At 37.1% G+C, this 22,376-nt stretch overlaps 3 protein-coding genes and 1 non-coding gene across 6 annotated transcripts; 2 read left to right on the plus strand and 2 right to left on the minus strand.

The window, feature by feature from the left end:
• Positions 1-661: 661 nt before the first annotated feature.
• LOC119991065 (3-ketoacyl-CoA synthase 12-like) lies at positions 662-2,846 on the plus strand. Its single transcript, XM_038837251.1, has one exon. It carries the CDS (start codon positions 838-840, stop codon positions 2,233-2,235), a length of 1,398 nt encoding a protein of 465 aa, XP_038693179.1. The 5' UTR covers positions 662-837; the 3' UTR covers positions 2,236-2,846.
• A 5,754-nt stretch (positions 2,847-8,600) lies between these two features.
• On the minus strand, positions 8,601-16,364 carry LOC119991843 (probable NOT transcription complex subunit VIP2). 2 transcript variants are annotated; one of them, XM_038838333.1, is made up of 15 exons: positions 16,231-16,364; positions 14,941-15,083; positions 14,240-14,348; positions 13,988-14,166; positions 13,763-13,811; positions 13,430-13,648; positions 11,580-11,792; positions 11,392-11,493; positions 10,796-10,884; positions 10,466-10,651; positions 9,578-10,003; positions 9,433-9,485; positions 9,306-9,347; positions 9,013-9,151; positions 8,601-8,898 (listed from the first exon to the last, which is right to left on the minus strand). In XM_038838333.1, exons 2-15 carry the CDS (start codon positions 14,956-14,958, stop codon positions 8,839-8,841), a joined length of 1,884 nt encoding a protein of 627 aa, XP_038694261.1. In that variant the 5' UTR covers positions 14,959-15,083; positions 16,231-16,364; the 3' UTR covers positions 8,601-8,838. The 2 variants fall into 2 exon arrangements, with proteins under 2 accessions (XP_038694261.1, XP_038694260.1); XM_038838332.1 differs by having other exon boundaries at positions 13,430-13,811.
• LOC119992366 lies at positions 14,240-14,320 on the plus strand. The gene has a single exon (XR_005466368.1). It is a non-coding gene; the product is annotated as a small nucleolar RNA snoR35 (small nucleolar RNA).
• A 257-nt stretch (positions 16,365-16,621) lies between the features above and the next one.
• Positions 16,622-20,975, minus strand: LOC119990910. 2 transcript variants are annotated; one of them, XM_038837049.1, is made up of 4 exons: positions 20,455-20,975; positions 17,894-19,701; positions 17,677-17,795; positions 16,622-17,595 (listed from the first exon to the last, which is right to left on the minus strand). In XM_038837049.1, exons 2-4 carry the CDS (start codon positions 19,695-19,697, stop codon positions 17,185-17,187), a joined length of 2,334 nt encoding a protein of 777 aa, XP_038692977.1. In that variant the 5' UTR covers positions 19,698-19,701; positions 20,455-20,975; the 3' UTR covers positions 16,622-17,184. The 2 variants fall into 2 exon arrangements, with proteins under 2 accessions (XP_038692977.1, XP_038692976.1); XM_038837048.1 differs by lacking the exon at positions 20,455-20,975 and having other exon boundaries at positions 17,894-20,131.
• Positions 20,976-22,376: the final 1,401 nt, after the last annotated feature.

Consider the following 22,376-nt stretch of genomic DNA (forward strand, 5'->3'; position numbering starts at 1 on the left):
AGACAAACATACCTACAACATGAAAGACCCTAAACACCAAAGCCACAAACCCACAACATGGAAGACCCCAAATAAACAAACCTACGACATGGGAGATCGACAACTCTTTGTTCCGTGATGAGATCCGCAACAACTGTCGTGAACGGAATACCGATTTCTCTGAGTAAATGAGTTTCATCATCTAGGGAGGCTGCGTAAATGGGTCTGAGTAAAGATTTATGAGAGTGAGAGATCAATATATGCTAGACAATCGAAAAAGAAGTGCTACCGCGATGGCCACCGTGAATGGAAGACCGATATGTATTGATGGTTTATGAGACAACTACAAAATGGGTTTCGTTGTTTGTTTGAGAGAAAGAGAGAGAGCGTGAAGAAAAATGACAGAGATTTGTTTTTTGAGAGAGAGAGTGTGTGAGAGAAAGAGAAAGATCTTTTATCTCATATTTTTTTTTTAAAATTGACACATCACTTGACCCATGTGACATGACAGGTGTATTATAGACAATTAGGGATGTTTGGTTATGTATAATTAGTACTACCATTTTTTTGTCCATCTGTCACATGCCTAAGGTGTGACGAAGTTGAATTTGTAATTAAGATTGACACGAAAGTCGCACAAAATTCAGTTGGTGGGGGTTGAGCGATTGAAATGGGTCTTAGCAAAATTCACTCTCTCTCTCACACACACCCTCCTCTTATAAATCTAAGCTTTTATGATTTTCCATCCAACCAAACAAAAGTTGTACACTTGTTGCAGAGCCATATAAACCTCTGCCTCTGTTTTTTTTCCCTTCTCTCACTCTCTCTGTCTCCTCATCTTCTTTTCTCTGATTTCAAATGGGGTTTCTGATGTTAATCTATGCATTCTTGGTCTTTCACTTCCTGTTCATGATCTGGAAGTGGGTTGATAGAAAAAGAGACCAAGAATGTTACATATTGGACTACGAATGCTATAAACCAAGTGATGATAGAATGGTCGATACAGAGTTCTCTGGAGACGTTATAAAGAGGAACAAAGCTCTGGGTCTCATTGAGTACAAGTTCCTCTTGAAAGCCATTGTGAGTTCTGGTATTGGAGAGCAAACCTACGCACCAAGAATCATGTTCGATGGCAGAGAAGAAAACCCAACTCTTCAAGATGGGATTATCGAGATGGAGGAATTCTTCCAAGATAGCATTCAAAAGCTTCTGACCAGGTCAGGCATTTCTGCTCAAGAAATCGATGTTCTTGTCGTTAATGTGTCAATGCTATCAGCAGTTCCTTCTTTATCTGCCATGATCGTGAATCACTACAAGATGAGAGACGACATCAAGGTGTTTAATCTCACCGGAATGGGTTGTAGTGCGAGTTTGATTTCTGTCAATATTGTTCAAAGCATTTTCAAATCTTACAAGAACAAGTACGCACTTGTTGTGACTTCAGAGTCTTTAAGTCCAAATTGGTATTCAGGGAACGACAGATCAATGATTCTTTCAAATTGTCTGTTTCGGACTGGTGGGTGTGCAGTTCTTTTGACAAACAATCGAGCTCTGAACCACAAACCCATGTTGAAGCTCAAGTGTCTGGTCAGAACCCACCACGGAGCCAAAGATGATTCTTACAACTGTTGCATTCAAACAGAGGATGAACAAGGAAGACAAGGGTTTCATCTCGGCAAGTCCCTCCCCAAATCCGCAACGCGAGCCCTCGTCGACAATCTGAGAGTCATAGCTCCCAAAATCCTGCCAATCTCGGAGCTGATTCGGTTCATGGTGGTCTCACTTGTTCGAAAATTGAGCACCATTAGCTCATCAACCAAAGGAGGGTCTAATTCTCCTAGGCCAGTGATTAATTTCAGAACTGGCGTTGACCACTTCTGTCTTCACACTGGCGGCAAGGCAGTGATCGATGGACTTGGTATGAGTCTTGAATTATGCGAGTATGATTTAGAGCCAGCAAGAATGACTCTGCATCGATTCGGGAACACATCGGCTAGCAGTCTGTGGTATGTTTTGGGGTACATGGAGGCGAAGAAGAGGATGAAGAAGGGAGATAGAGTGTTGATGATAAGCTTTGGTGCAGGGTTTAAATGCAACAGCTGTTTGTGGGAGGTGGTGAGAGACGACATGGGTGATGGACCAAATGTGTGGAAAGACAGCATTGATTGCTACCCACCAAAGACACTGGCTAACCCATTCATGCAGAAGTATGGCTGGATTAATGACGAAGACCCTTCAACATTCGTCATGCGTTAAATAAAATTCAAAAAAATAAACTGTGGAGTTGTTTTTTTTTTCCCTCGCTTTCTAAGAAGGTATTTTCTGTACACTATTATTCTCTTGTTCTTTCTTGGTATTATTGTTTCAAAAATGTTAGGGATCCCAATATATGAGATTTCAGTCATCCCAGTAATCAATCTTGGTCATTGATTGATGTAAGCGTAGGGGTCCACAAAACCTGATGCATATCAATCAAGGGACATAATTAATTACTGGGATGATTGAGATTCCATTTACTGGAATCCCTATCACTTCTGTTATTGTTTAGTCCCTTTGTGGATTTCATAGCCCAATAAGGTGAGAACGTATTGGAAGTCTAGATGTATTTTTTTTTAACAAATTCCGTCTCTTTTTTTTTAAATTAATTTTTTTTTGGGGTTTACAGATTTGATATTGGTATTGTTAATTCTTGAAGGAGGTATAAAGAATTCTAGTTGTTTGATAAAATTTCCTTTCTTTTGCTGCGTTTAAAAAAAAAGAAAGAAAGGAGATGACTTGGCATCACATAACTCATGAGATGAAAATGTTAAGACTTGTGAAATTCAAGGAGAATTGTAGAGTCCGGAATCGCGATTTTAGTGTTTTACACCCTGTACACAGCCCAAGTTGTTTATAAACCTCTCAATTGCAAAGCCGTGTTTGAAAAAATCGATATCAAAATCATATTGGTCAGTTGATTGATATACAGTATAATCGGTTCAATTGTTTCAACCGGCTTAGCGCCATAAAAATCATATATATGTATTGCAAAGGATACACATAAGAAAAATCAAAGTTGTTTTAGTGGTTAAACACACTGGTGCCAGCCTAGCTGGTTATCATTTGTGTATTTCTATCCGATGGACAGGGTTTGAATTCTTTGGGTAGAATTTGTGTGCAATTATGTGAGTGTCTGATGTGCCAGACAAAATAAAGTTGATTTAGTGGTTAAGACTTATGATATCCTATTCGAGTGTCCAAGTTCAATTATTACTAATTGTATTTTTAAAATATTTTTTCTACTCATACAACAAACATCTGACATCGAAAAATTGCAAGAATTTTACAACCATGACTCTTATAAATAAAGTATTAGGTTCTTGTAAAAGCCATTATTAAAAAAATCCTACTCATTTTGGAGATTTCGGATATTAATTAAATTTTTATTTTATTCGTCTATAAACTCAAAAATATATTTCAAAAAAATATATGTAAAACCAATTTAACACTGATTCAATATCGGTAAAATCGGCCCGTTAGACTGGTATTTGACCGGCACCATTTAGCTTGGTATTTTAAACCAGTATTTGACAGGCACGGTTCAACCTAGTACTTTAAGTTGAATCTTACTGGTGAGAGGTTGGATACCCGATTTAACCAATAATCCGATATTTAAAAAATTATTGTAAATGTCATTTTAAGAATAAAATCGTGTGCGCCTTGAGACTCAAAGTTGACAATACCTCTACAAATTAAAATCATGTAGGCCTCGAGGCCCAAAGTGCACTATAGTGTTATGAATTTTTTTGGGTTGGAGTTTCTTACCGTGAGCGAGACTCGCTTTTACACCCTGTATATAGCCTTGTTTTATGATATGCGTTAAATAATGGCTTATTTTAAAAGAATTACTTAACACCTAAAAGCTCTAAAGAAAGGAGAAGTTGTGTGAGCTAGAGGAGAGCATAGTGTACCAGTCGAGCTGGTATAATTGTATTTTTTTGGTACTTAGATAGTGGGTATATAAGGGTATAATCCCTGGCCAAATGTACTATTGAAATTCCTATATTGAAAACAACCGCAGACTTTGTGGACGTAGTCTTCTTGTCAAATCACGTAATTCCTTATGTTCTTCTTCATTCTCTTTATTGTTTTGTTGTTTTGTGTGTTGCTCTATTATATGATTGTTTGCGAAGACCAATTTTACAATAATGGACAATGTTAGAGACTTCCAAAATTTGACCCCCAAAAGTCCCCCAAATCTATGTGACATTAAAATAGTCATTGATTAAAAACACACATGTAGGATTCACTGGACATCTAACCCTTCACTTTAAATGTGGGTCTTTTGAAGGTCACTTTTTAAGGGTCTCAAGCATTATTTATGTTGTGCTTTGTATATAAATGCACGCATAACTGTACTATTTCTGTATGTGAATATATGTGGATTGATCCATATATAATTGTGTCTGGCTCCTACTTTCCAGACCAATGTGGTCCATGAAATCGCACTTCATTTTCATTGTTCAATATCAAAGCAGGCATAGAAAAACGGCTTCGTTTCTTTCTTGTGAATGGTGTTTGCGCAACTGGACTCTTAAAGTTGATTCCATTGGTGCATTGATTCGGACAAGAACTACACAGAAAATGAAACTATAAGAGAGAGGAGTTAATGCCTTGTTTGTCTCCGTTGCAATTGTTGTTGTCAAGACCAAAAAAAAAAAAAAAACAAAAGACAATAACGCCTGACCAGCTTTGCAGCTAAATTAAGAAGAGAACCTTCCATGAGTAATCTTTTTTCTTACATTTTCTAAGAAAATATTATCTTTCAAACGGACAATGTTAGAGATCTTCAAAATTTGACCTCCAAAAATTTCTCAAATTTATGTGATATTAAAATAACCATTGATTAAAAATATATATGTAAGATCCACTTCACATCCAACACTCCATATTAAATTAGGGTCTTTTAGAATGTCACTTTTCGAGGGTCTCAAACATTATCCCTTTTCAAATCCAATATATAGTAACTACAACTATGTATAGATATAAAAAGAAGCTATTATCATTATATAACTGTATTATAAGTCTTCTCAAAAAAAAACTGTATTATAAGAAGAAGCAGTAATTTTTATTTCAAAAAATTGTATTTATATTTTCATCGTTTTTATGAAACCAATCATATATTTTTGTCTAAAAAAAAATCAAATTCACCGTGAAAATTCTGGACCGTTAGAGCATCATTGTCATCAAAGCCTTTATCCCAAAAGTTTAGGATCGGCTAGATGAGTTTTTGAGAACATCAATAGGCATCTACCAACTGTATTCATTTTCTCTATTCATTTCTATCATAGACCATATATTCATCCGCTCCTACTAATTTAATATAATTTCTTATTACTTCACGTCATTTTTTTAGGTCTTCCTCGTCGCTCCATACTTTCTCCAATACAAATTCTCTCATTTCTTCTCACCATCGCACCGGTATCTCTATGTTGAACATGTTCATACCATCTCAAACGACTTGATACAAATTTGATTTTTGTTTGGGTCAAAAAATATACCGTTGGAATCGTAAATTCGATCAAAACAGTCATAATTGTTTTTTAAAAAAATAAATAAATAAATAAATATGGCTGTAATTTAAAGCCCTGACCCCGCAGACTCCACTCTCTATGTGCTTCAAGTGTTTGTTTGGAATCATTTAAGGATTTGAGCCACTTGCTGCAAAAGTCTGCAAAAAAATTTTCATGTCAAAGTGCAGTAAGGGCCCACTCTCTCTTAAACGATGTTTTTAGGTTTTGGGTAATAGTCATGGGATAATTCTACTTCCAATGTCAACCGACACCACATCTCAAATACATGCTCAAGCAAACGGCAATATTTGGACAGGTCATTTTAAAGTTCAAAGTCATTGGGTTGGTTTGAAAGTAAAATGGTAGCATATATGCTGTCTAAAATGTTGATATATATATGTATGTATGTATATTGAAATTCTATTTATCCACTAATTATATATTCCATGAGCTCTAGTTTTTGCTGTTTGTAATAAATTTTAAAAAGTTTGTCTTGAGTGAGCAAGATAGCAACTAGTGTTCAACATCCACCAAACACCAAAATAATGCGTTTCCATCTGTGACTGAAAAGACTGAAAATAGTAAGTTGAGTTGTGCCATTAATGAACGACCATTACAGGCTTGAAAGGACAACTAACAACCACCCTATAAACATCTCTTTGTCAATCATTAATGTCAGAAATCTGAACTCAAACACACCAATATCATTCGCTTTGGAGTTATTGGTTCACTTTGAATACATCAAGCCTGCATGATTTTATTCTTCTAAACCATCTCGCTTAACAATACTTGAGCCTAGAAAAAGACATTGGTTGGAGATGGGAGTTTTCCTCTCACACAACTCAATATTGTCCTCTTTGAGCTCCGATTCACTATGGATACATTGATTTTCCCTCAAGATTTTGTCATTTTTATGGGGTCATGTTGATGTATAAGGAGTAGAGTTTTGCTTATAAATCACTCAGTTGAGTTGGACTATAAATCGATGTAGGATTTAAGTCTTGCGCTCCCCACACTTGTGGGCTGAGTTATGTCAGATTCAACAAGTGGAGTAGATGTTACGTCCAATTGCACTGATTGTCCTAATACTATGTTAGAAATCTCAATCCTAACATTTTTTTGATAGGGAAGCGGGAGCGGGGACTCGAACTTGATACCATCCAATTTGAGTATATGTCTTAATCACCTCAGCCGAGGATAAATGGGTGGGAATTTCCCACACTGATAGGTATCAGGACAAATCTTCAAATACCCAACAGATATTTAGCGAGAACGGATAAGGAATTGTCTAACGAGTATGGGGTGGACAAAGAGGTCCTCACCCTGTGGACATCCCTAGGTAAGATGTACGAAGTAAATATTAGTTTTTGATTGTGTTTGGATTTGTGTCTTGGTTTTAAAGCCCGCTAACCCAATCAAGACAAAGCCAGCCTGACTATAACTTTTTTTTGAAAAATAACATGTTAATACCACTTTCAAAATTGTTGGACATCTAGATGCACTACAAAAACCTTTATCCCTTATAAGTCTAATTTTTAAAAAAATTCTTAAAATTTTTTTAATTTTTTATGATGCCACATTTACTCTTTTTTAAATTAGATTTACATATCATATCTCTCTTTCTCTCTCATTACTCATCTTTCTCTCTCTACTGCATCTCTGTCACAAAATCAAGTCTTTCTTTTTGGTGATCATTTTGGCCCTAATATGACTGGGCATTTTGCACCTCTGTCAAGGGAGTCCAACGATGGTGATGGTGTGGCGAACCGTCGTCAGAATCGGTCAGATCTAAAGCTTTTCCTCTCGGTGACAGCAGTTTTTCAAAACAGTAACATTAGTTAATGTTACTTTTTAAAACAATGGAATACAATATTAATGTTACTGTTAATGCTAATTGTGTTAATGTTAATAATGTTACTGTTACTGTTACTGTTAATATAATACTGTTAACGTTAACATTGTAATGTTTCTATTTCAAAACAGTAACATTAGTTTTATTGTGTGAAATTGCATTCACAAGAACTTGTTGATAACTCTTATTGTGTGAAATTGCATTCATGATACAGTAACATTAGTTTTAAATCCTAGTGTTAATGTTAATATTTCATGGCTAGCGTTAATGTTACTGTCTTAACATTACGCGACCAAAACGTGTCAACTTCGGATCTTGCTTTTTGGGTGGATTTGGACTGAGAGTGCTTGGGCCTTGTGCGTCTCGATGAGGAGAGTCCAACGGTGGTGGTGGTGTGGCGAACCATCACCGGAATCGACTGAATCTGAGACTTTTTCCTCTAGGTGGCTGTGACTTTCCGATTGTTTTTCGAACAAACGGATGGTTGTTGGTGGTGATGGAGGGTCAAAATATGTTCATGGTTTTGTGGCCTTCATTTTAGGTTAGATTCCAACAGGTTACGGCAAGGAGAGAGAGAGAGAGACGTAGTTGTTGTGGGAGGAAGAAGACATAGTAAGGGAAATAAAGTAATTAGCATACTAATGATACCTTAGAGAGAAAATTTTTTTGACTAAAGTTTCAAAAGTGGACCGACTTGGAATTTTCAGTAACTTTTTAAGCATTTCTTTAGTGTTTAATCATGGGCCGGGCCTGCGGAAAAAGGTGGGCTGGATCATTCAAGTTGCGCATGTAGCTGCCTAGCCAGAACGGGCTTGAAATGGGCCCAATGGAACTTTGGGCTGGATTTTTATTACCTAAGCATTAAAGCCCGGACTGGAAAATCAATATAAAGCCAGCCCAACCTGGGGAAAAATTTTCAAGCATATCTTTGTAGGTTGTTTATACAAGGGCCGGGGACTACATGTAAACCGGCCCTAAACCTTTTCTCATCGAATTATTGGTTGTATACCACCATCACCCACCATCAATCGGGTCCGATTCCGAAGATTCCAGCAACATGGAGTTTACCAAGTAGTTCAATTAACTTCTGATGCGCAACAAAAGGCGTACTTTTGATTAATCTACTGGCCGCCGTTTTTAGTATGCACTAATAGCTCACTGTTTGACAAGGGGCGCGGCAACCATACCGCCTAGATTACTCATTGGACACAACAATCTAGCTGTTGCAACAAGTTACATTTATTTTTCCTAGCCTGTAATCAGCCAGTAATCCAAATAAGATGCTTAGATGCATGAAATAAGAATGCTTGATTGACAATGACCACTATATGATAAGGGGGGGACAACTGCTAACAATCGACAAATTTCTGGAAAATATTAATGGTGCATGCTGACTTACGTTCTAATCAATGTTCAACAACCGAAAATGTACATTGTGAACTAGGAAAAAAATTGTTAATGCTGAGGTAGAGCCGGTCTCTTTTCCATCATCTCGTAATGGAGCACAAAATTATCCTGCATCCATGTTGCAAAACACCACAAACAAATGTAAAAACATAGGGAAAACGATTAAACTTGATAGAAATGTCAAATGAATGCAAAGGTAAGCGACAGGTATGAAGTCCAGACCTTGCGGACTATTTCAAACGCAATGGGATCAAAACAGTGGTAAGATCCCCTCTCGTAAGTGTTTGTCTTGACAAGTGGTTCGGCAACCCGTGAAAACCACAAATGATGCTCTTTGTGATATAACCATCCTCGATTTTGACTGCCAAACACAGGTAAAATGCAGAATAAATGATGCCACAATTCTTACTAATAAAATCAAGAATATTCATAATCATTGAAAATAAATGTGCATAAAGAAAGTTCAAAAGAAAACTAATAAATCATTTGTGAGGCCGGTGAGAAGTGAAGCATACAGTTCATTGGCAGCATACAGTTGCGCTTCATCTTTCGGCATGCTGCACCAAGGGGCAAGAGAATTAAGTTTTAAAAATCATAAAATGTGCACTATACAAACAAAAGTTATCAAAAAGAGAAACTAACCTGTAAAATATATAAAACAATGTATCATGAGAAAATTTTGTAAAATAGACTTGCTGCAACCACACAATAAAAAAAAATGAGCAATAAAAAAAATTGATAGTTAAATAGAAACTAAGAGGAAAGGAAAATATACGACAGAACACACATGTACAGGGGGTGGCTGCTTAGCATAATAACATTGAGGGACGGTGAACTCTGGATCACCCTTGGCCGGTTCATCAGACCATGGTGAACCAAAATTCTTGTGGAGATTCTCCGTTGAATTTAAGTTCAACCCAAGAGTTGTCAAATCAATTCCAAGAGCTAGTGAGGTTAGATCAGGATCGCTCATCCTGATAACACTCAACAGGCCAAGCAAACCAAAGGGATCCGGAATAGATTGCGCTGCCTGCATTGGTTTCATGCCTCCCTGGTCCCTAAAGGATCGACTTACGGCCGACATTTGTTGTAATCTGAACTGGGATGGATTCTGTTGTTGATACTGCTGAATAAGATGGTCATATGTACCAATACCGGAAACAGTGTTAGGAGAATTCAGAGGTCTTAGTCCCATTCCTGGAGGTCCACTGGCCTGAAACAAAGACGATAACAGACTAATATATTAACAGAAAGTTGTTAACACCAAAAGCCATAAATATCTTCAGTTTTGCAGCTTCTTTTTTTTTCCTTTAGAAAAAGTCAACTCCTGTGCACAAGGCTTATGCACTAAAGGCATGCTCGGGGAAGGGTAAGATATAGAGAGTCTTAGCCATGCATAGCAGAGACGCTAATTTAGGAAGTAAACCCAAGACCTCGAGGTTGCAGTGCAGCAACTTTACCACTAGGCCAACTGTTCACCCTTTCCCCTTCTCCTTTTAAAGCCAAAAATAATTTAGCCAGCAAAAGTTCCTTTAACAAAAACACAGATTTTAGCCAGCACAAGAGTTGAAAAGGCTCCAGCAATGTTATAAAGGTTAAGAAAAATTAAACAATAAAGCCTCTAGAAACAACCTCATTTAACTTGGAAGACATGTTCAAAACACCATATTTTCACCTGCGAATGATATGTCGAATTCGAAGATGGGAATATATCTGAGTTGTGGAGATGATCTTGATTGTTTACAGACGAAAAAGAGACACCACCACCACTGACAGACGGAGTATGTTGCTGTTGTTGTTGCTGCTGTGGACGATATGATGAAAAAGATCCTCCCAAGTTGAAGCCAGTAGATCTCCCCATCTGCAAATGGAGCATAGTGAGACAAGGCGCACACATAACCATAGCATCAGCACCTATACGTGCATTGAGTCCATGTAAATCCATAGCTTAGCAATGGATTATATGTATGGAGCTTCTTTTGTTCTTTCAAATTTAAAGACTTACAGAGAAATGTTGAGGTTGCATCATTGACATGGCATTATCATGAAGTTGTTCTTTCTGGTGCAAATCCATACCATAATCGGCATTACCACCTGAAAAAATCTAATGATATCGTAAAATGATGATTGGCTGAATTTTTTGAAAAGAGGCAACAGAACAATAGTTTATATGTAGAGCAAAAAGATCAGCATCCAAGGAAAGAATGCATTGGGCTTCAGCAATCATGATTGAAAGCATTTTAAATTCTAAGCCATCAAATTTAATAATATTGTGAAAACTTCTTTGCTTAGGCCAATGAGCTTTTTTTATTAAAAGATGCACTATTTGAAACTTCATAGAATGTTTATCAGACAACATTAAACAACACAGAAAAATAATTGTTTTTGTAATTCATTTCATAGATGTGAGCAAATATGTATAAACCTCAAAACTAAATGTAAACTTGTCAATATCCTCCAGCAAATACCTACTCAATACACACTCAAAAGTTTTCTCTGCTTGCTGGAAATAGATATGGAAAAGCGTAAACACACAAACACAAAAGAAAAAAAGTAAAAGTTGTATCATATCACCCACTACGTTAGTTGCCAAATGCGCACCTTTAAATCCAGGTAAAGCTGGGAAATCTTCATTTTGGATGCTGAACTCTTGGTTTTGTTGAACAATGCTACTGACTCCGAGACCCTGCTTTCTTAAAGAACCTGAAATTTTTCGTTTTCCAAATTACTTATGGTCAAACGAAAGAGTGGATTAACCAAAACCAAATCGCAAAATCTTTCTGAATTACCCAATTGTCCTTGAGGACCGCCTGCGGAATTAGGACGACTTGTCAACTGAGGAAAATCATTATTTATGTCAAAGGGTGAATTGTCATTAGAGTTCACATCATTCAACATGCCCATAGAGCTCAGATTGTTCACCGCTTGAACATGGCTTTGAGAGAGTGGCCCTCCAGCGCCGGAATAAGAATTGCCTAACATAGAAATTACCTGCGGAGATCCTGAGCGAAGAAAATCTCATTTACAAACATATGCAAATCATCACTTTAACCATATTATATGTGGGAACCTAATGTGCATGAATGTATGACACACCAAGAGTTCAGCATATAGGAAACACACATAAAAGACAGAAGTTAAATTACACTATCTCCACCATGATTGGTGATTGTAAGTAAACTCGTTGTATAGGAAACATAAAATTGTTGTGTCATCCCACTAGGATATCGATGATCCTGTATCAGCATATAAAATTCATGGCACCAAAATGATAAAATGCAACCCATAGGAATGTAAATATAGCTGATAGCAGTCAATAGAATAGCACATGAAATGCAAACAGTTTTAACAAGCCAAAAAGCAGTTGATCATCCATAATCCAACATGGCTTGACACCATGAGTCCAAAAACTACCATATAAGATGTAAATCATGGAGCACTCGTGTGACAAACACACTTTCTGTAATAGGGTTTGTGACGGATCCACATAGTCATCTGGTCACATGTTTCAACAGAATTTAAGCATGTGCTTTTCAGAGTAATATTTGATTGCATTGTTCCATCTAAAACAGGATATTCAGCACAACATATGACATACTCTAACTTCTAAGTCAACCAAATGGCCACAAACTTCTTCTTGTAAACTGGGCTCGAGAGGGGAGCGCCTAGCAGCGCTTTCTTGAAGCCACCTCACATGGAGGTTTGCTAGGCGCCCAGGTGCCTAAACACTCGTCTGAGATTCTAAGTTAACTAGAAGACCACATATAACAAAATGTGCTGGAATCATTCACTCATGACTCATGAGTCATAACAGAAACAAAAAATGATGTGCATTGTGGTTCAAAGCAAATGAATCCCAGAAGGCTTAAACCATTACATCCAGGACCTACTACGCCAAAAAAGAGAGACATTGACTATAAAGAAATCATTTATAAGTAATATCTCAAAATGTCGACAGTCCAATAAAGCCCAAGGAAGAGAGCAAGTTCATTACAAGAAAACAAACACAGCATTGTACAAAAAAAATTTAAAAACTATCACTTGATGATTTATGTCAACTGGCATAAGGAGAGAGATGAGAAGGTGGATGCAAAAGACACACATTTAATTGTATATAGAAGTGAAGTAGAGCTATAAGTGTTATCGAAATTAGTAAAAACATAAAACCAAATGCACTAAACTAGAAACAGGATAAAAGTCTACTTTTAAAAAACACAGATATAAAGCAGTGACATTTAGAATCCCGTAACAATATGTGGATTCTGAGAAAACAAGCATTGAGTATTAACAACCAAAAAGCCTCCTTTGAGAATCTTCAAGCCATTTATCCAGCACAACATCCCACTAACGTCTACAAAGACCTCATAAGAACTTTAAAGACTACATTGTACATGTCTTTTCCTCAAACATTCATAGAATTCATTAATTCAGCTGCTGTAAGGGTACACTAACTATGACCAAATGCTACCATGTTCAGTTTTCAAGAAGCACACTGAAAATTCTACAGTTAGAAAAAATTAAATTCATTTGCAAGCAAAGCACCCTCGAGCAAACGTCACATAATTTAAAATCCATGCAGTACAAGAGCATATATCTAACAATCCACATAGAATATAGCCACCAATTCAACCTAATATACCTTGTGGAAGCACTCCACTCATCAATCGATTTTGTCCTTGCATGCTTAAGCTTCCAGATCCGCTATTTGCACTGAGATTTAGGCGAGAAGTAAGTCCAGGAATAGATAATCCCCCACCAGAGCTTATGTTCCTCCCGATGTTGCCCCCACCAACCATGTTTCCCATTGAACTCGTAATCCTAGGACCTGCATTTCCCAAAATTGGGGAAACTCCCAATCCTGGAACAGCATTCCGGTTACCAATAGCAGCAGAGGTTGGAAGAATCCCAGGAATAGAAACACCAACTCCATTTGTGTTACTACTAAATCCAGGGTTTCCTACAACACTAATACCTCCTCTATTCGTGACTCCTGAATGTCCATGGGAGCTTCCATGAGATAACTGCTAGGTGGGAAAGAAAAAAAGAGTTGAGGACACAAAACAGAAATGCAACAAAGACAACAAACAATCACATCAATGATGCTGGAAAGCAATTAAATACACCAAAGCAAGACTACAAGTCAAACATTCCGTGTCAATCAAGCTGTGATAGTTACAAGGTATGAAGATCATGATACCTGAGAAAGAGCAACAGGAAGATTGTTGGACCCAAACCTTCCACTAGAGAGGCTCCCAGCAGGTTGTTGAACCCCACCAGAAGGCATGTTATTCATTGTTGAGTTTCTCGATGTAAGTGTACCTGGCATGCTTGGAACATTGAAGCTCCCATGAATGTTTTGCAACCCTTGAATGGGTCCTGCATAAGAAATCCACACATCCAATAAAATTTGAACAATAACCAAATAAGAACTGCAGCACAACCAACCCACCGCTATGGTGAAAAATAGGAGTGGCTGCACCAGACTGTCCAGAAAAGGATGTAGCAAAAGATCGTCCATTACTGTCCGGAAGATTTGAAGCTGATCCGTTTAGAGAAGACTACAATCAAAGGTGAATATCATATTGCAATTAAATGGATCAAAGCAGCAAGATGATTACAGTCAAGTAATCAATCTATAAATTTTAAGGACAAACGCCCAGGGAAAAAAAAACATAGCACACCCTTTATCAAATTATGAAGCGGGGCAATCACAATAAACTTATCATGTATTCATTGCAGAAATGTAAGCAGATGCTTCTAATGTTCTACATGTATCAAAGATAAGTCTGGTAGTTGTCTTGAAAATAGCAGTATCAGAGTGGTGCAATGTGCCATTATCGTTTAGGAAACATTACCACTTAGGAAAATCTAAATCAAAACATAAAATGCCACATCAGCCTCCAGATGAAATGATTCAAAGTTTACATATATTACCTCACGTTCACTAACACTACATGCAGACCCAAAGAAAAAAGACAAACAGGACATACACTAAAAAATACACAGCAAGATACGAAGGCTATTTTTATCTTCAGTCATCAGTATAAATAACTCGATACGACATCAACATTTTAACAACTAACAAAAGACAAGCGCATATTCAACCAATGGTTCTATACTCTAATAAAAGTTATAGATAAGTGACAATACATTAATTAACCCAGACATTGCACCAAGGTCAAAAGGTCATGCAAACAATCATTCCTCACTGAGAAGTAACCCTTCCTTGTCTTGACAGTCAATAAACAGAAGAAGACTGATTTGAAAAGCTTTTACTCAGTAACTTTTATAGCCTGAAAAAGGACAACACTATTATCAGAGATAAACTCTAAACACATTGGAAATAATGGAATAAAAAGCAGTAAGTCAAGTATATAACTAAACTTGAATGCGGCAAGCAACAAAAAAAACAAGAATTAAAGATTTATGATTATGATTTTAAAAGGAAGAAATGCATCCTTTTTAAATTACAAGAAGCAGAAATTGTAATATGATTTAAACAGCCAATTTATATACACCAGAACATGATTTCAGAGTCTGAAGTGGGTTTCCTATCATTTCCTCATAAATACGCATGGGAGAGACAGTCAACATACAGTTAAAAACTACTAACATGTTGGTAAAACAAAATTGGAGATACAATGATTACAGCTTGGATTCAAATACATGTTCCTTGATTGTTTCTCACTTATTTTATCTATGTAAAACTATTCGAATGAAAGGAATATAATTGAAGAATATAGCAAATACACCAGTAAATCCTAAAAAAAATGCCAGTACCAGTCCAAAGACAATATTGCTCGTTGGCAAAAGGGCCGTTAAACAAATGTCTCCATTAGACCACATAAATAACTATTCTTTCCAAAGAAATTCGCTTCACCACAAAAGCAATTATGATAAGATAAATCAAAAGTAGCAGAGATCATGTCTTATAATGTGCCAAACTAACTGAACTATCATTCAAACTTCCAATGGACTAGTCTCCAATTGTTACTAAAATCGAGTGAAACTCATTAACCTCTAGATTTCTCGATTGCTAAAGCAACAAATAAACAGATACACAGCAAGCCTCCAAAACAAACACTATTGAGCTTACTCCAGGTGAACTTTCGATTTTTATGAAAACATCAGGAACATGAAACGTCCGATTTTCTTTCTATGCTTCTCAGGTTTCTCAGCAACCAATCACAGTTTAAACGCATGATCACCACTGCCTAGGTCGGGGAAAAAATCCTAGATAAAAGCTCGTTATACTGTTAAATCAAAGAGTCCTCCAAAAACCCTAAACCATGGTAAAAACCCAAAATCGGCAGCAAACAATAAATGCGGCATGTTTAAGAGTGACAGGAACGAGAATCAATATATAAACCGGGAGCGAATTGAGATCGAACTTAGGATTAGCCGGAGATCAACTCGGGCGAGAGGAGAGAGCGATAGTACCTTGAAGGAGAGATCAGAGAGAGCTTGTTCGTGTGCGAGTCTGTGTGCCCTAGCGAGAAGTGAGAAGAGGGAAGAAGATGGGACAGACAGCCCCTTTGATGGAATTTATTAGTCGGATAATTTTTTTGTAAGAGTTGTGGGTCATGTATGTATGCGGCGCTACATATCGTCTTTATGGTGGTACCGCATATTTTTCCTTTTTATTTTACTTTACGAAGTGATAAAATTTTGTGCATGCGCATGATGACCCGAGCTTAACGAACATCAAATGTCAAAAAAAAAGTTTATATGGTGTAATTTTTGATTGGCAGGGAAAAAATGTTTGTAGGTTGGTCCAAGGCTCCAAGCTACTAGAGGCTAACACAAACAGAAATCAATGTTGTAAAAATCGTTAGTCGGACGCTAGGCGGTTCACGGGGACTAGGGATTAATCGGATTAATCGGGGACTAGTCGGGGATTAATCGTATTAATCGTTTTTGAGTTTTTTTAATTTAAAATATATATATATATAATCATATATATCCAATACCTATCATATTATCATATATAAATGTGTAAAAAAACAAAAAAAAACACTAAAACACAATATAAATGAATCAACCAAGACGCCAAGTGCTTTTCACTATTTCAGTTTTCTATATAATTAAATTTACATATAATAAAATGCATCAAAGCAACCAATTGGCAGCTAGCTTAGCCATGCAATCCAAGCAAAAATCCATTCATCGGACTCAAAAATCATCATAAATAAACTGCAATCCAATCAAAAATAAACTGCATCAAAGTAAAAATCCATTAAATCAATATAAGACTAAATCATAATCAAAAGTCCATTCAATACAATCAATATATCATTTAAGCTCAAAAGATCATCATAAATTATAATCATAAATCCATTCAAATCCAATAGTACACACACAAATTGCAAAAAACAAAAGAAGCAACATCACTCATCAGTCATCATTCTCAAATATATCATCTTGCTCCTCCACTAGAGGCACATCTCTTTCTTCATCGGACTCAAAGTCATATCCATCATCTTCTTCGGACGACTCCTCCGACACAAACTCTTCCTCATCAATTTCTCTTATATTCCTAGTGCTCCTTCTAGGTTGAAGCATTTCATCCGCTCCCACCGCTTGATCAAGTACCTCCCATGTTGCTCCGGTCACGGGATCAACATCACTCTCGTCATCAACACCATCAACCAACCAATGTTGAGCTTTAGTACAATCATCCGCTTGAAGGACATCTTTATCATTACTCACTCTTTGCTTCTTGTAAAGAAGTTTTGCATTGAATTGAACATACACCAAGTTGTTCAATCTTTCCGAGTCAAGTCTATTCCTCTTTTTAGTGTGCACCTACAAAATATTGTGATTGCCAATTAGATGAAAAAAAATACCAAAAACAATTATATAAAAAAAAAGGTCAAAGTCGCTTACCCCTTCGAATGTACTCCAATTCCTCTCACAACCCGATGAACTTGTGGTTAATGAGAGAATCCTAATTGCCATCTTCTTCAAATTTGGTGTACTACCACCATAGTTACTCCACCACCCAGCTAACATTCATTATGATAAAAAAAATAATACTAATCAATTCCCATTTATGAATAAAAAATTTAAAAAATGATCTAGGAGTTTAGAAGTTAAGACTTACCTGGATTGAACTCATTGACACCTTTACTTTCATAAGAAAAAATGGCTTGTTTTCTTCCAAACATTCCCTCCAATTTCTTATACTTGATCAATTCATCATCAGACACTATCCCCTGAGTGGTCAAATCATCGGGGAAGAACTTCTCCACACAATCAAGAAATGCTTCCATTATAGTTGCATCATCTCCTATATTTACCCTATTCTTTGCAAAGTAGTACGGATTAAGCAAGTAACCCACCAAGTGCAAAGAGGAATCAAGTCTTCCTTTGGATTTACTGTCAATTATGTCAAGTATCGGTTTATAATTCTTTTCAAGTCCACTACATACGTCTTCCTTGATCTCTCTTATCGCCGCTTGAAGTTCTCCATACAACCATGGCATAGATGGTCTGTCACTATCAACAAGACGAAGTACTTTCACCAATGGATGAAAAACAAGCAAACAAGAGTTCACAGACTTCCAAAAGGAAATGCTGACAACTGTCGCATATGCCAATTTTCCCTTTGCACTCTTAGAATGTGAATTCCGGGCCCATTCTTCTGAAGTAAACATATGTCGTAGTTGCTCCTTTTTCTCCACCAAACTTTGCAAACAAAGGTAATTAGTAGCAAAGCGTGTCACACCCGGTCGTACTATGTCACGTTTCTTTGTCATCTTTCTCATCATGCTTAGGGTTGAGTGATGTGCATATATGAATATGGTTAAGGCCCTTGCCTTATCAATTGCACTCTTGAACCTTGGAAGTTTACCAATTGCTTCAAGCATAAGATTCACAGTATGTGCGGCACAAGAAGTCCAAAATAAATTGGGTCTCTTCTTTTCCATCAAACTTGCAGCTGCCATGTTATTAGAAGCGTTATCCGTGACAACTTGCACCACCTTTTCCTGCCCTACATCTTCAATGCATTTGTCGACATAATCAAATATGTAGGTTCCCGTATGGGATGCATCGGAATCCTCCCTTGAGGAAATAAAAGAGATCATTTCCCTACAATGAACACACAAGTTCATAATGCTCCTTCTTTTACGGTCGGTCCAAGCATCAGTCATAATGGAACAACCGGAGATGCCCCACTCATCTTCATGCTTCTTTAGGGAGTTCTTAACTCTCGCAACCTCCGCTTTCAAACATGGACCACTCAATCGATATCGACTCGGCGTAGGTAGTCCTGGACCAAATTGCCCAATAGCCTCAGTCATTAGTTTGAAACTATCACTTTGAATGGCATTGAAAGCAATACCATTCTCAATGGCCCACCGTGCTATATATTGTTGCGTATCGATCACTTTCTTCTTGTCCATCAAGGCAACCAAACTAGCTTGCTTTGTAAATTTTGTAGAATCAGTGTTTGCTTGTGAATTAGTCTCCACAAATCTACCCATAGGCCCGTGATCAATTCTTCTCTTTGATCCCGTGACTTCCATATCCTCATCCATCTCCGTAGCACCACCGGATATTGAAACTTCATTTCTAAGTTCAGACTCTTCAATTTGCTTCTCTGTCTTTTTCTTATTCTTAACATCTAGTGCCTCAACACATGCCTTTATTGCCTCTTTACTGGCCTTATGACAAGCCCTCACATTGCCTGACCTACCGGCTACATGACATTTGAGCCGGTAGATGCCTCCGGACATAACTTTCGAGCATAACTTGCATTTGATTTTATCTAATGCACTAGCATCAACAAGTTCGCCAAACTCCCAACCAATATCACCGGATGCACGTTTCAATGCATTTTGAATGTTCACATCACTTGTGGCTTCACCAGCATTGGAATTAGAAGCAGCTGATGAAGTAGCCATATCCCTAAAAATACACAACAATAACATACTAAACTACGCGTAGGTCTCAACAGATCAAACAGAGAGAATTATAGAACTAAATCAATGATAATAAAGATTAAAAAAAAATCACAAGCAGAGTCACGAGTCTAACTGAACCAATGCATTGCACTAATAATTAATAAAAAAAAATCAAAGTATTCTTTCTTCATTGGCATTAAGCAAAAATTTTCATTTTCTGATATAGCAAGAGTTGGCCTAGTGGTGGCCTGCCCCTTATAACTTACACGAGGTGCAATGGTTCAATTTCCTCCTCTACAAAAAATTAATAACATAGCCCCACAATTTATCTCAAAAAAATTATGATGATTAACCAGATAAATTTCTAAATGAGCCAAGGAAAAAAAAACACAATCAACAGCAAAAATACATGGAAATGAAGCAATAAAGCAACTTTCAAGTCCTTAACTTCCATCACCACACAATTAAGTGAATTAACAAAGATCAGAGTATGCATAAATGTATAATATACAGAATGGAGTGGAACTAAGCAGGCCAAGATCACAAAGCACCAAGTAAAGTGAAGTTTAAAATTTAAATATTGGAGATTTGGAGTAAGTGCATTCAGAGCAGCGTTATAGACATTGAACATGATTGTGTATTTGTGTTTTCTAGTTTCTAGTTTCTACAATAATAAACTAACGTTAATGTCTTAATGATCACAAAATACTACAACTAACATTAAACTATTAAAGAGGGTAGAGCAATCTTGACTTACCTAGTTACCTATGGTGGTCCGGTGGAAGACCGGAAGGATTGTCGGATTGAAGATTCAAACAACTAACGAGCACCGGCTTGAAGTTTCAGTCAAGCACCGTGACCTTGCTGACCGGGTTGAAGATGCCGTGAGCGACTGAGCAGTGAGCCTGTGACCTAGGGTTGCAGACTGCCGTTTGATGCTGAAGAGCTGATGTCGGGGATGAACTGCGACATTTAATTTTTTTTCAAACAAATCTCCCCAAAACGACGTCGTTTTGGGGAGAAACATTTTTTTTTTAAAACAGATCTCCCCAAAACGACGTTGTTTTGGGGAGAAATTTTTAAAAAAAAATATCTTCCACCAAAACGACGTCGTTTTGGTGGAGTGGAGGCAAAAAAAAAATTACCTAATCGCCGATTAGGCCGATTAATCGGTGCCTAATCGGGTCACCGATTATGTGACCCGATTAGGCCATAATCGAGGCGGCGGTGGCCGCCTAGCGACTAGTCGGCCGATTAGTCGCCGACTAGGCCGCTTTTTGCAACAGTGACAGAAATAGGGCCTTTATTTGGAAAGGAAAGGAAAGGACAGGAAATGAAAGGGCTTACGTATAATATGAGGCTCAAATCTAAGGTGAACTTTATTTACACCATACTAATCACTCCCCAACTTTGGTCAATGTACCTTTGATCATATTTTTTTTAAGTATAAGATTAATACACCCCACTCTAAATCTGACTTGTAACCTATCTCTGGTATCCAATTCTTAATCTCCAAAATCCTCCCAACGTCCTTCGTCTGTCCCCATCGTTCTCAAGTAGCTCATGTGGATTCTCTCAAAATTTTGGAGCTGCTTTGGTGCAGATTTTGGAGTTGTTTTGTGCATATTTTTGGAGCTGATTATGAAGATTTTAGAGCTGTTTTGTGCTTAATTTTGGGGTTGCTTTGGTGTAGATTTTGGAGTTGTTTTGTGCACATTTTGGAGCTGATTTATGCAGATTTTGGATATGTTTTGGTACAATTTTTTTTGGAGTTGTTCAGTTTTTATTTACTTACTTACCCAAAAGAAGATCATTGTTTGCTATGTTTTTTGTCATTGGGATGTATTTAATAAATGTGTTAGCTTTTGATTATTTGGGGTGTGATTAGTTATTTTTTAATTTATATGGGATGTAGATATATTGAGGTGTAATTGGTAAAAACTGGGGTGTGAATAAAGCTCACCCAAATCTAAAGCAACAACATCACATCACTAGCCCAATCAATAGTAAGACCAAGCCTAACAACTAAGCGGGCCCAAACCCTTGATTTTTAGTCCTATTTTCTATGGAAACATGATGGGATATGAGGCCCAAGCATCTGTTGGCAAAATGAAGTCTGAATATGGAGTTAGAAGCAAAACTAGAGGCCTAGAAGACTGATTTAGAGGCATTTCATTTGGAATTAGGACAACACAAGAATTACATTGGATAGGGAAGATCGAGATTAATGGAGGAGTGGTTTCTGATAGAGACAATTCTGTTGTTAACAGAGACAATCAAGGTGGTGCAGTTATCACACCTTGATACGAATATCTCTTGATTTATTCTATGTAATATTTGTAATTATTCCTTCATTACTGTGATTTAGTTTCCATGTGTGTTAAGGAAACTCTTCACATGTACATGTATAGATGATTGACTCATATCATCAATACAATTACACAAGATTCAAACGAACCATTGAATTTTTCATGGTATCGGAGCTTGCTGTCTAGAACAGCCGATCCTCTCTTCTTTCTTCTTTTTTTTTTCTTCTCTACCTCCTTTAACTCTTTCTATCTCACCTTCAAGATGTCCAGCCCTTCATCACCCAAGTCTGGGTCAGAAACTTCTCACGGTAATACTGTTATTCCTACTATAATCACCAACTCTTCAATGTCCGAACCCTCTACTCCTCTT

Source organism: Tripterygium wilfordii, chromosome 22 (assembly GCF_013401445.1).
Source record: "Tripterygium wilfordii isolate XIE 37 chromosome 22, ASM1340144v1, whole genome shotgun sequence".
NCBI classification, from domain to species: domain Eukaryota; kingdom Viridiplantae; phylum Streptophyta; class Magnoliopsida; order Celastrales; family Celastraceae; genus Tripterygium; species Tripterygium wilfordii.

Coding starts and splice junctions, on each gene's coding strand:
- LOC119991065 (XM_038837251.1), top strand. CDS start 838: ATGGGGTTTCTGATGTTAATCTATGCATTCTTGGTCTTTCACTTCCTG.
- LOC119991843 (XM_038838332.1), bottom strand. Junction 14,167..14,239: donor TCCTATTTTTCACCATAGCG/GTGGGTTGGTTG, acceptor TTTCTTATGCAG/GACCCATTCAAGGGTTGCAA. Junction 13,812..13,987: donor TTCCTGTTGCTCTTTCTCAG/GTATCATGATCT, acceptor CCCACCTAGCAG/TTATCTCATGGAAGCTCCCA.
- LOC119990910 (XM_038837048.1), bottom strand. CDS start 19,724: ATGTTATTGTTGTGTATTTTTAGGGATATGGCTACTTCATCAGCTGCT. Junction 17,796..17,893: donor TGTCAATGAGTTCAATCCAG/GTAAGTCTTAAC, acceptor AATGAATGTTAG/CTGGGTGGTGGAGTAACTAT. Junction 17,596..17,676: donor ATTGGAGTACATTCGAAGGG/GTAAGCGACTTT, acceptor AATATTTTGTAG/GTGCACACTAAAAAGAGGAA.